General features: G+C 43.6%; 1 protein-coding gene across 1 annotated transcript; it reads left to right on the top strand.

Moving 5' to 3' along the window:
- The first annotated feature begins 8,671 nt into the window (after window positions 1-8,671).
- FADD (Fas associated via death domain) lies at window positions 8,672-12,882 on the top strand. The gene is made up of 2 exons (XM_041459203.1): window positions 8,672-9,152; window positions 9,477-12,882. The coding sequence occupies exons 1-2, from the start codon at window positions 8,771-8,773 to the stop codon at window positions 9,761-9,763; spliced, it is 669 nt and encodes a 222-aa protein (XP_041315137.1). The 5' UTR covers window positions 8,672-8,770; the 3' UTR covers window positions 9,764-12,882.

Raw genomic sequence — 12,882 nt, 5'->3', positions numbered from 1 at the left:
AAAAAAAATATGTTTGCTTTTAACAATAGCAAATTTGAGGCAGGATTGTGCTAGAAAGGATTTCCTGGAAGAGAGGGGGGTGGGAAAAGAAACTTAGAACAGGGCAGCAGGGATCTGGAAGTGATCAAAGAATACCTGCACATGCCTTGATGTGACTACAGTGACCAGGTTTGATGAAAGATAGCAAACCAAATACTTCATCTGTGCAAGTACAAAGCTGAATTCTGTGTTGGTATGACACCATGTCCATGACATGCAGTCACCCTGTTCTTGGCATGCTTCTGCCCCAAAACCATAAGCACAAAACCATTTCCCAGCCCAGATTTGATCAAAGAAAAAAAAGTCTCAAACCCAACATCTTAATGTATTGAAGAGGAAAGTCATGGCATCTACTTGCTTGGTCCAAGAGAAAATGCAGATCCTGAGGAAGATTCCTGCTGGAAGTGGCTGCAGGGGCCATTTCTGAACCATTTCTGAACCACTGTTTGCTGTTTGCCATGCGAGGTTGGTGGCAAAAAGATGACGCCAGTCGGTGCATCTGAGGAGGAAGCTGTTCCCACCCCAAGTGCTGCCAGTGTGAGTCTGAATCTCCTGGATTTCCATGTCATTGTGTTTCCAAGATACTGTCCTACAAATATTTTGCAGTCTTAAATAGCTTAAGGGTGAATAAGTCTCACACCAAGGCACAGACACATTTCTATTTTTAATCCCCCTACGCTCTCTGGTCCTGAGCTGTTAATGATCTTTTTGGCTGTTGTGATTTCCAATAAGCAATAATAATTTACTTTTCATCCTCATACCTCCGGAGTCTGACCTCTCCCAGAGTTCCGTACATCACTTGAGTGCATTTATATTTTCCTACTAAGCTTTCAGAGTACATGAGTTCTCTTCCTCTTACCACTGAAAAAACCCCGTCTCAAAATTTATATGAATTCCATTCAAACTCTGGTTCAATTCTTTGCACATTCGAGCACTATTTATTCCATAACCAAACACAACATGCCATTTTTAGTATAGCAGAGAAAAACCAAAGTTCTTTTTTTAACCTTCTTTTTTTAGCCCAACAGGCCTTTCTGAAGAAAAAACTAACTATGAATGTGGCTTGCTTTGAATTTTAACTCTATCCTAATTTTTAAGGCTATGTTGGCCACCTGAAGCCAAAGAAAATATTCCCACTGATTCCCTTCAGTGTGCTTTGCATGAGGTTAAGCAGTACTTATTGAGTGATTGGTTTCACTTTGGATAAAATAAAAACTCCTGACAGTTTTTGTAGGTTACTTTTCTAACCCTCAGTGTCAGCTAAAGCCAGAATAAATTGATGCAGATGTGTTATGAGAGAAGTAAACAGCTGGGTGCACCATTGTGCTGGTTGCCATAGGCAGAGGCCTTGGAAAATCCAAGAAAATTGAAAATTTTGAGGTCATAGCTTTCATATGGCTGAATACCATCTCTGGAAAAAAATTCATGCCAAAACAGGAAACGTATCTGTTCAGATGGCCATGAGAAGCAATAATCAAAATACAAAATATTTAGCAGAGTGTTTGTGCTGAACAAGCTTAAGTGTAATAAAGTCCATTTTTCAGAGTGAGAGGCTAAGTGTGGTTAAGCAATCTTACAGAGAACAAAAGGTTATTCCCTATTTTTACAGCTAAATGAGAAAATAGTGGTTCTCTTCTCCAGCTGAACTATGAGATGGAGCTGAGGAAAAGAGGCAAAGCAGGGAAGAGAGGAAGAAAAAGCTTTTGCCTGCTGTTTCCAGACCCAAGTTAATTGACAGCCACTGAGTGTTTTTTTCTGGAAAAAAGATGGATTCCCCTTGTAGGTGGGTGATGGGCCAGCCTTTGCCAGTGCTCCCACGTGCCATCCCAACCACACCAAGCCAGGCAATGCCGTGGGTCTCGTGTGGAGATGGAAGCTGGAAGGTTTGGTCCTGTGGGAGGAATGGAGTTCGTAAGCCTGGAATTCCCATCTGTCCTGGCAGCAGTGTGTAATTACAGAAGCAGCTCACATTTCTCAACGTATTAATCTCTGAAATACATCTCCAGGTAAAGAAGGAAGGTAATTGCAGGTAATTAGCCAGCAAGTGGGGAAGCAATAAATCCCAGCAGGTCAGACTGCTCTGGGTTTACTGCAAGAGGTGGTGTGTGTGCCCTGTGTGTCTGCAGGCTGGTGGGCTCTGACTCCTGGAACTGTTTGGGCATTTTGCTCTCCTCAGGCACTGCTGGGAGTGGAAAAGGGGAGTTGTGAGCAGGGAAGGAACGGTGAAACTCCTGCGAGCAAATCAACATGAACTTCAGCTCCATCCTGTCTTCAAAGAGAGAAAGAAGTAAAAGTGAGAGGCAGCTCTGAACTTCTACTGAGCCTCTTCCCTTTTACCTCTCTGCCTTTGGCTTCTGAAACCGAGTTCCTCCACCTCTTTACAAGGCTTGCCTTTTAGAGCTGCTGAGCTAAGCTAGTAATTGCCTCTGGAGCTTCTTGGGGATAAGAAGTGGCAATTAATTAATCACTGCCAGGTTTAGATGCTTGGCAAAGATGTGGTACAGGCTCCCTTTCAAAAGCCTCACACCAAAACTGGTGAAGAACAGCAAAGTATGGTTAGACATGTATTTGAGTGATCAGAGAGGGGGAGTTTGGGGCTAATCTATGCTACAAGTCATTTAATTTTGACTTGTATCTACACGAGGAAAAAAAAGAAAACTCTTCAGCTTTTCTGGCACCAAGCTGTGGCGTTTGTAACTTCCTCACTTCTTTGAAGCATACAGACAGTAAGGAAAATAAATAAATACTATATATTGTATTAGATTAATCCAGCCTTCTCTCAGGAAGTCACGCTCCCTTCCTAGACTTTTCATCTCTGGGAACAAATGCAACAAGTTTCCCACATGTTTGTGTATGAAAATGGACTCCAAATTGTGGTTTAGGACTAGCTTGTATCTGGTTCTGACCACAGCATTGTGGACTAGCTCAAATTACAGCATTTCTTCAGAGAGCAGAAAATAATACTTCCTCCCCAAAGAATCAAGGGAGAGGGATGATGAAACCAGATTTGCTTTTTTATTTATTATATCTAAATCCCTGTGAGTAATTCACCCAGTCATATCCTGTGTCACTTAGTGACCACATAAAACTATTCATGTTTTAAAAGGAAATAACTGGATAATAACTGCACTGTGTCTGAGCAGATGAGGCACTCCCTCTCTAATCGGAATTGAGTAAAAAACTTGCACCTTCCAACCTCCAGGACAGTGACTCAGATGGAAAATACTGCATTGGCATGTCCAGAAAAGAATGAAAATCATATCTAAGGCAATGCTTGTTTCTAGGAAATAACCCCCACATCTTGGCTTGTCACTCTCTCCAGTCACAGCAGTGAGTTCACAATACCTGAGTTTAACTCAAAAATCAAGTAAGTGTGACCAGGCTCACTCAGTTTTAGTTATTAAAGCAAAATTTCAGTACCTCTGAGAGACATTTAGATATTTTCTCATCTTTGAATAGGCCACTCCGCAGGCTGGATGCAGGGACACAGTTGGGAAAAAGTTTCCATTTTTCACCAGGTCCAAAGCAGAGTCTGCTGGTGCAGAAGAGTTAAGAGCTGAATATTCACAGACACCAAAAAAAAAAAAAAAAGGATAAATCCCTGCTGCCATTATTTCAACTGCAATGCTCTGCAGCAGGCAATGCAGTGCTGCTCCTCAGTAAGGAAAGGGTAAGAATTTCCTTGGGTGGGAGGATGAAGTCCTGTGGTACAGAACTAACTGCATGCTTGTAAGAAATACTCCAAAATGGTGCAAAATGGATCAATTTTCTGCAAAACAATTATTTTTATTATCTAAATCTTTATTTTATAGCTTCTCGGAATATTGTATGAAGAAAAACACCTCAATTTACAGAAAATAAATTTTCTTGTGGTAAGTATTTACCTTTTCATGGTTTTATCTGGTTTCAGAACTGGCAATACAGCAGCTCAGAAAAATAAAGAATAAATTATACATACTCTGCAGAAATTAATTAGTATTAGCTTCCAAGCCTGGCAATCAGAGCTGCTGGATTATTTCCCTGCATGAATAGCAACTTCCAGTTTGGATCTTAACTTGCTTTGCTTTGCCCTCAGCCAGTCACAGAGCAGGAACTGAACTGAATAGAAATAGAAAGGGCCCCAAAAAAGATCTAATGATCATACACTGTTATTCAGGGACGTTTTGTCATTTCACAATGACATTCCTCTACAAACAATACTTGCTCTCTGTCTTCTCTGTTCTTCTGTTTTTCCAAGTGCAAAATTGATGTTGCAGAGCTTAAGTAATAAATATGGTTTAGAGGAATGAGGTGTGCTGGGCTAATATATACACACAGCTTTATTGACATGTGAAATGTTTGTTTGAATGATTTCATACTTCCATGGTATGATGAAAATTCATTACAAAAATAGGTAAAAAGTCAAGTCAGAGGTTTTTAGCCGGAGCAAATAAACAAAAGTCTACAATTTACCCTTCCCCTAAAGTTAAACTAACTTCTGCCAACAATAACACAACATAACTGTATCAACAGAATTATATCAACACTTCTGCTGTTTCAATATGAAGTTCAAGCATCTGCTAACAACTTATTGCTTGTTGTTGTTGCTACTTGGCCAGATCTTTTATCTGTATACAACGTAGTCATGCCAGAGTTCACTCTCTTTTCAGTACTTATTTACTTTTCCCACACTCTGCTTCTAATTTTCTCTCTCAACCCACAATAATTTGACATTTCTTATGGGCCCTTTTGTCAGGGACACTTTTCTCCTAAGATTCTCAGTCTCTTCACAAATGAGTTTCTTTACCAGAGCACTTCTTTCTAGACTGGATGTTATAGCAACAGAGGGGTGATAGCTGGGGTGACAAAATAAACATGTACAGATAATTAATTCACAAAAGAAAATACAGAAACAGTCTTCTCTTTGCTGAAAATGGGCATTTTAGGGTTTTTCAAAAATGGGTGAGAGGCATTGGATAAGTACATTAAAAAATGTTATGGAAATCAGTTTATTCAGTGTAGGAGTAAAAACAAGCAAGCAAAAACCTCTTGCAGCCTAATTCTGCTAGGGAGAGGGTGGGGTTTTTTTATGCAAAATCTCCTCTTATCTTGAAGACAGCAAAGAAAAAAGGAGATGTCATGAATTCCCTTGGAAAACAAGAGTAGGTATATTAAAAGAAGTGTACACCTGGGCCTCAAAAGAGAAACAGTTCCTCAGCACTGTCTGTGCCAAGGTGTTTGCCCAACCTGTCTCTCAGAATTGTCAGGATAAGGATTTTAAATCCCACCTGGGATATGTGCTATTGAATTGCGTGGGAAATTAAAGAAATTAGCAAAGCTGCTTCACTTAAAAACATGGCAGCTCCTAAACACTCCAGTTTCTCTGGACCAGCAGAATGCCTCTTGCCTTGGCTGGAAACAATGAAGGATCTTCCCGAGTTTCCACACAAACACACCTCGGTCATCCATAGTTGAGGACAGCCCCACACTTTGCCATTTTTGCAGTCCCCAAATGAGTGATTTTGCCCAAATGTCCTGGTGACTGACACCTCCCCGAGGGCTCTGCTGAAATTAATCTTTTCACGCTCTCTTTGCCCTGCTCCTGCAGCAGGGACCGTGAAGTCAAAGCGAAGTCTGAAGCACTCCCAGGCTTCGAGCTCCCTCTGCAGTATTTTGCAAGGACTCATCTTGCCTCGAGAAACCTGAGGATTATTTGGTTAGGAACCAGATCATTCACAGCACTTAAATTTCTGGGAAACTTCCACTGAAATCTGAGCTGCCCCAATAAATAATTTCTATTAAGTTTTATTCTGACACAGAAGCGCTTACAATCTGTTAGGCTCGCCTAATACTTTCTTTGCCAAAGCCCCACAAATTGCTTCCAAAGGAAATCACTGGAATAAAGCAATTTATTGCTTGGGGTATTTTCATCGGTGAATGCATCCAAGTCAGGTTCAGACAGAATAAAAGACCCTGCTCAATCACTCTGCCTTCCAATAGGAGTGAGTTTAAAAGCATTTAAGAATCTTCATTAAATATTGATTTGTGTCTTTCAGTTTCACACTTGTTACTAATTTAGACACCTTTGGAATTACATAAATGTGCAGCACCACTTTCACACTCCTCGTACCTCAGTGCTGAATCTGGCCACCAGGTTTGTATGAACCAATTAAAATCTCAGTTGATGCTGTTTTCAATTGCATGTCAGGGCATAGAGAAGAAAGGTATAAATTGTGCTGATTTGGACTTCTGTCACGTAGATTTGTCTCTGAATTTGGCTGGTTGCCACCACCAGGCACCATGTGATTTGTTCCCTGCTGTTTTGTAGAGTCAACTTCGCTGGCAAAATTTAAAAGAAATTTTATTTAACTGGATTTTGTACTTCTGATACCATTACAAGGGTTACTCCTGCTTCATAAATTAATGCACACACAGCAAATATATTTCTCCTATGCTACCCTTTTTGTTAATGTCTTTCCTTGAGTTTAAAGTATATTCAGGGCTGCAAAAAAAATACACCTCTTAAATCAGGCACATCTTGTCCCAGCTCAGATTCACAGTGGCAATTCCTCTCACTCTTTTCTTTACCACGAGACCCTGTAACAAGTTAATTCCCTCCAGTCTGCAGCATTTAGGGAATAAACAAAAATATCTAGTGGGTTTATCTAAGGAGGGCTTGTGCCTGTGGGAGTTTTAGAAATGTTTTGGGGGGTTGGTCTTCACGTTGGAATGTGAGTGGAGATGGAGATGAGGAAGATAATAGTGTTTAAGTCCATTTATCAGTCAGAAACCTTTCTACGATGAGAGAACATAGGTCTGTGAGTATGTTGTAAGAATAATAAATTAAAGTGTGCTGGAAAAAACTTAGGAATGGGGTAACTTCGGGAATCAACATGCCAGTGCTCACAGAAGGAACAAGAAAATCTCTGAACTATCTACATGTGCTGAAAAGAAAAGCTAAAAGGCACCTACAAAACAATGGTATGAACTTGATCTTTTCCATTTAAGAAAAGTTCACAACCTTCCACCTTGTATAAGGGTCGCCTCTAAAATACAGGGACTTAACATTTGCCCTATTTCTTGCCTTTTAAAGGTCAGGAGGTACTTTGTGTCACAATTAATCTTCGCGAGGAACAAAGGCCAGGCTGCATGCCCTGTGCTTCCAGGGAAAGGCTGGGGGTCTCTGGGGGCAGCAGGACCACACGGGGAGGGCAGAACCTGCTTCCCTGGGCAGCTGTCAGGCAGGGAAGCCATGGGAACGGGCATCTCTTTGGGAGCAGGGCTCTGCTGGGGCCTTTCTTGCTCTTGGTGGAGAAAGCCATTTATAGAATCATAGGACCATGGAACAATTAAGGCTGGAAAAGACCTCTAAGATCATTGAGTCCAGCCATTAACCCATCACTGCCAAGTCCACCACCAGGTCTCAAAGCGCCACATCTGTACATCTTTTAAATCTCTCCAGGGATGGTGACTCCACCACTTCCCCATGGCAGCCTGTTCCAACGCCTGTCCAACCTTTCAGTGAAGAAATGTCTCTTAATATCCCACCTAAACCTCCTCTGGTGATTTTCTTCTTGTTCAGCCCCTTTTCCTTGGGAAAAGAGACCGAGCCTCTCCTGTCTCCATGCTCGTCTCAGTGAGCCATGGAGGGCCAGAAGGTACCCCCTGAGCCTCCTCATCCCCAGGCTGAACCTCTCATCCTTCCACTGCTTTTCCTTCCACTTTTTGGGGAAAAGAAAACAAAAAACCAAACCGACAGAGATTAACTCTTATAGGGGTAGGTGTTCACTAGAAGCCCAATGATTCAATATTAAACAGGAAATCTACAGTTCTCCCAACTTCAGGCTTAGACTGGTGAGGTCACACCTTGAGTCTTGTGTCCTGGTCTGGGTTCCTTGATTTGGGAAGGCTGTTGAGGGGCTGGAGCATGTCCAGAAAAGGGAATGGAGCTGGGGAAGGGTCTGGAGTACCACGAGAGGCTGAGGGAGCTGGGAAAGGGGCTCAGCCTGGGGAAAAGGAGGCTCGGGGGGGACCTTCTGGCCCTGCACAATTCCCTAACAAGAGAGAGCAGCCAGGGAAGGTCAGGCTCTGCTTCCAGGGAACAAGTGACAGGATAAGAAGACATAGTCTAAGCTGCACCAGGAGAGGTTTAGGCTGGATATTAGGAAGAACTCCTTTGCAGAAAGGGTGATCAGCCATTGGAATGGCCTGCCCAGAGAGGCGGTGGAGTCAGTGCTCCTGGAAGTGTTTAACAAAAGCCTGGATGTGGCTCTCAGCGCCATGCTCTGGTTGATGTGGAGGTGTCCGGTCACAGATTGGACTCGACAAGCTCCGAGGTCTTTCCCAAGCAAAGTGATTCTGTGATTCTGTGATTCTGTGACCTGGCCACGGCTGAGGCGCTGAGGCACCGGGGCTTCTCCTGAAGCAGGACACCGGCCGCGCCGAGCTCAGCTCCAGCACACGCTCTGCATTCAGCAGCACCAAAGAAGCCGGTTCGTCTCGGGAGAGGTTCGGGGCAGAGAGTCCCCAAGCCCTGGTTAGGCGGCGGCGGCGGCGGCGGCGGCGACAGAACAACCCCTCCCCTCAGGGGCGGCGGCGCAGCCGCCATCTTGGGGCGGGCAGGCGCGGCGCGGGAAAGCCGCGGTGTCACGTGAGTTCCGGGCGGGTCGGGTCGCTATCGTCCCGGAATCGTGCCGGTGTCTCTGTGCGGTGTCCCTCCGTGTTCCCGGGAAGTCACTCTGCGCAAACAGGAATGGATTTCGTCTCCGGAGGGTTGGGACATGACGCCGAAATCGCCCACGCGCGGCCTGTGCCGGGCGCGGGCCCCCGCGCCGTGGATCGTTTCCTGAGCCTGCAGCATTCCATCTCCTCGGGCATGACGGCCGCGGAGCTCGAGGCCATGAAGTTCCTCTGCCGCGACAAAATTAGGAAGCGAAAGCTTGAGACGGTGCGAAGCGGCCTGGAGCTCTTCAGCATCCTGATGGAGCAGCAGGTGGTCGCGCACAACAATCTGGGATTCCTGAAAGAGCTGCTGCAGCACATCAGTAGGGGCGATTTGCTGTCACTAGTGGTGCAGTTCGAGCAGGGAGAACTTCGTGCCCCTGACGATGATCAGCCAGATGAGCATGAAAAACGTAGGTGGATTGTTATATAGAGGTTTTTTAATATAGTTATATCCCCCCCCCATATATCGCTCCCCAGCAATCCCAGTAAATGTGTACACAAACGTCTTCCGGGGTGAAATTTCCCCCCACCACCCCACCCCCCCCACCACTTTTTATCTTACTTTTCTTTTATCTTTTGGGATTCCAAGTCTGTCCGGTGGCTTCTGTAGAACTCTCAGTATGGGCAGTGCAACAGGAGTAGTGGCATTTTGCTGAAATAAAACCAACAACTTCTAAACGTTTTCTTGAGTTCCTTAGTAAATGCATGGCTAGCTTGATCTGTTTCTGTTTCAGGTCTCCTGAAGGCAGCTTTTGATGTCATCTGCGCCAATGTTGGGAGAGAATGGAAGAAGCTGATGCGAGAACTTGGGCTGCCAGAGGTGAAGCTGGATAAGGTAGAGGCAGCCTATCGATTTGATTTGGAGGAAGAGGTTTTTCAGGCACTACGGGAGTGGCAGAAGTGGAAGGGGAAGGATGCAAAAGTGGCTGACTTAATAAAAGCCCTCCAGAACTGCAACCTGAAATTGGTGGCAGACAGGGTTGAAGAGAAGATCTCACAGGTGAGCACTGGAACCAACTGAAAACAGTGTAAAACTATGAATGAAAAAAGTCAGAGTGCCTTCTTTTCTTCTGGACCAAAATAATTATCACTGGCTGCTTATCATGCCATTTATTTATGTGCCTTAATAAGTTAATTTGTGCTCAGCTGAAAATTGACATGGAAACAGATTCCTATCAGAGAGCACTCTGTAGTTTGATGCTTATTTCAAGATATTTTAATAGAAGAAATTGTCACGCTTTTGTTCTGCCACTCACCTGAAAAGATTTGCTTTGCTGCGGGAACTTTTCACATGCATCTCCACTGGAAATACATCCATGGGACACATCTGAGACAACTGGAATTAAAAATTTCATGGTTTTTTTTTTTTTTATGGCCTGTTATAAATACAGTGTGAAAGGGAGAAGGAGTAAAGTTTTCAGCTGGTGCTGGCTTTTCTTTTGGAGTAGCAAAAAATAGTATCTTAGGTAATTTGTCAAATAGATGTGCTCTCCGTGAAAGTATATTAAGACAACTGTAACCTCAGACTGCAGTGCAAGAGGGACATTAAATATTGTGGTGGCTTTCTTGGAAAAAAACGTGCCTGGATTTGAAGTCAAATGTCTGCACCAAGTGCCTTCAGCATCCCGAAGTTCTCCTGAAACTATCCAAGAGAGTGTGTCACACAGATGTTTACAGCAGCCTCTTTCCTTTGGGGCTCCGTGCCGGGCATCCTTCCGTGGCCTGTGTCACAGAGGCTGCTCGTGTGTGCTGGAAGGGGTGAGCCACTCACAGAGGAGCAGGATTCGTGAGCCTGTGTCAGATGCAGTCCTCAGCTTTCATCTGGGACAACCTTCAGTCAGTGGCCTTCACACCTCACCTACGGCTGCAGAAATTGCACAGTTGCACAGTCTAGGACATGCAGGGCTGTAGAGGCCTCAGGGGGAAGAATCCCATGAAATCATTACTGCTTGAACAGCTGTAGGATTCTGTGTTTCTACAAATATCTCCCAAGTGCCTGGCTAGACACTGGAAGAGGTTTTATTGCTGCTGCACCTGTGGGACTTCAGCTCTTTCCAAGCTGTTTTTATGTGGTGCCATTGCTGTGAAGAGCGGGTGTTAGCACATAACTTGCCACTGCTCTGAAGAAACATTGTGACACTGATAATTTTCAAGTTTTCATTGCATGTGGTGCCTCTTGCTCAAACACTGAGGCTTGAATACTTTATTGTAGTTAGTGGAAACTGCTGTAAGTTTGCATGATAGAAAAATCATTTCAGTCAGAGGTTTTTCCCCTTCAATGATTCTTTTCCACATTCCTAGAAGTTCTCAAGGCCAGGCTGGATGGGACTTGGAGCAACCTGGTGGAAGGAGTCATTGGTTGGAACTGGATGATCTTTTAGGTCCCCCCTGCCCAAACCATTGTGTGCTGATTTGCAGTATCTTTCCAGTTTGGTATATTTAGTATTACTGGTTGTATCCAAGCAAAGGAGTTGCCACTTGTCTGCCTTTTGGGCAGGCAGAGTTCTCTGAGTTCTTATTCCCTTTACTTGTATCAATTGTCAATTCCAGGCTCCCAGGAGGAGATGCTGAGCTTCAGCTGAATGACAAGCTCAGGTGTTTTGGAGATTTTTGTTTCATAGACATCAGAAGTATCCATTCTGCAGTGTCTAAAGAAAAGGATTGCTCCACCAGCTCTTCCTTCCTCCCTCTGAGCAATCCCTGGGAGCTGAGGAGTGGGAGTGCTCAAACAGCTCTGCAACAGCTCCAAGTCCAATCTCTGCTGAAGTGCTTTTCTCATCCACTTTTAATAAGTCTTCTGCTTCACTGAGGAGATTTATGTGGAATAGGAAGAGTATACTGCCCACTGCATACAGCCAGGATATTTTAGGACAATAAAATGTTGGTTGTAGCCAAGCACTCATGAGCTACAAGAAATATTCTGCTTCAGGAGGTAAAAACCTCTTGTTTCTCTAAGGATTTTATACATCCTTTTACTGTGTCTGAAAGCAGTGACCTAAACTGCATCGATCTGTGCCATGCCTTAGGGCCAATTAAGATTATTTTTATGAGATATTAAAATGTTATTTATGCAAAAGCAAAATCAACTGAAACAAAGGGAACAAAATCTTTTTATTGGGAGGAGGGATAAAGGGAACAATTTGTAAAGGAATGTTTTCTGATCCAGTTGACAATCTTTTATTTTCAAATTAAACACCTTGAACTCATATGCATATTTTTTATAACTTGGATTAAAATTTTATATTGTATAGTTCTGTGTACATTTAATTTAAAATAATTCTTTTAAAAACCAAAATAAATGGAATGGGGTTTTTTCTTGTTTGATGGGATTGCTGTCTGCAGTTAAGATCTCTGGCTGGGAGAAAGTGGATATTAAGGACACACTGAAAGCAAGGAGGGGTGCTAAACAGGCATTGTGTTACCTGTGCCCTTCTTGGGACATTAAAGACAAAAAGCAGAGTGTTTTGTCATTGAGCTTCTCAGAAGTGCTAAACAGGCTGCAGTTTGCCAGCAGCAGCAGCATTTGAATGCTGTCACTCAGGGAGGTGTAAGGAAAGAAGGATTCCCTCAGGAGCCCAAACTCGAGTCCCAGCGTGCCTGGGAGACAGGCTGCCTGTGGGTAGGCTTCCTTCTCTACTCCTCTGCTAGCCATGCTGTGCTAAGGATATTATATTTGTTTTATAATTAATTAAAAGCCTGGCTTCTGGTTTAGTCTAAGCTTGGTCAGGCTTTTAGAGGACGTGCTCAGAACGAATTGACAGAGTGCTCTGTGGAGTGTCAGCCTGCACTTAAAGCTGTGAGTGAGTAAGACAAATAACTTAATTGCCCATTTTATCAAATCCTTTAGGATGCCCTGCAAGAGGATCTGCCTGTGAGGAATTACTCAAACCTTTTTCCTTTTGGTCTCGTGAGAGCAATCTTTCCTCACAGCCTTGAGACAACAGCACATCAAAACATGTGGAGAGTTAAAAGTGCCATCTCGTGAGAATTCTCATCCTGGAGGATTGTTTTTCCGTGTCACTTCTCAGTCCCTTTCAGCACTTGCTTGCTGTTGCCTATGATTTTTGAAGATATCAATTATAATCACATATTGAGGTGATTATCTTTTTTTAAATTGCATTATTTTCATTACTGGGTTAA

Source organism: Pyrgilauda ruficollis, unplaced genomic scaffold (genome assembly GCF_017590135.1).
Source record: "Pyrgilauda ruficollis isolate IOZ18807 unplaced genomic scaffold, ASM1759013v1 scaffold132, whole genome shotgun sequence".
Taxonomy (NCBI): domain Eukaryota; kingdom Metazoa; phylum Chordata; class Aves; order Passeriformes; family Passeridae; genus Pyrgilauda; species Pyrgilauda ruficollis.
The sequence above is the reverse complement of the archived record's forward strand: the minus strand, read 5'-3'. Positions and strand labels throughout refer to the sequence as shown.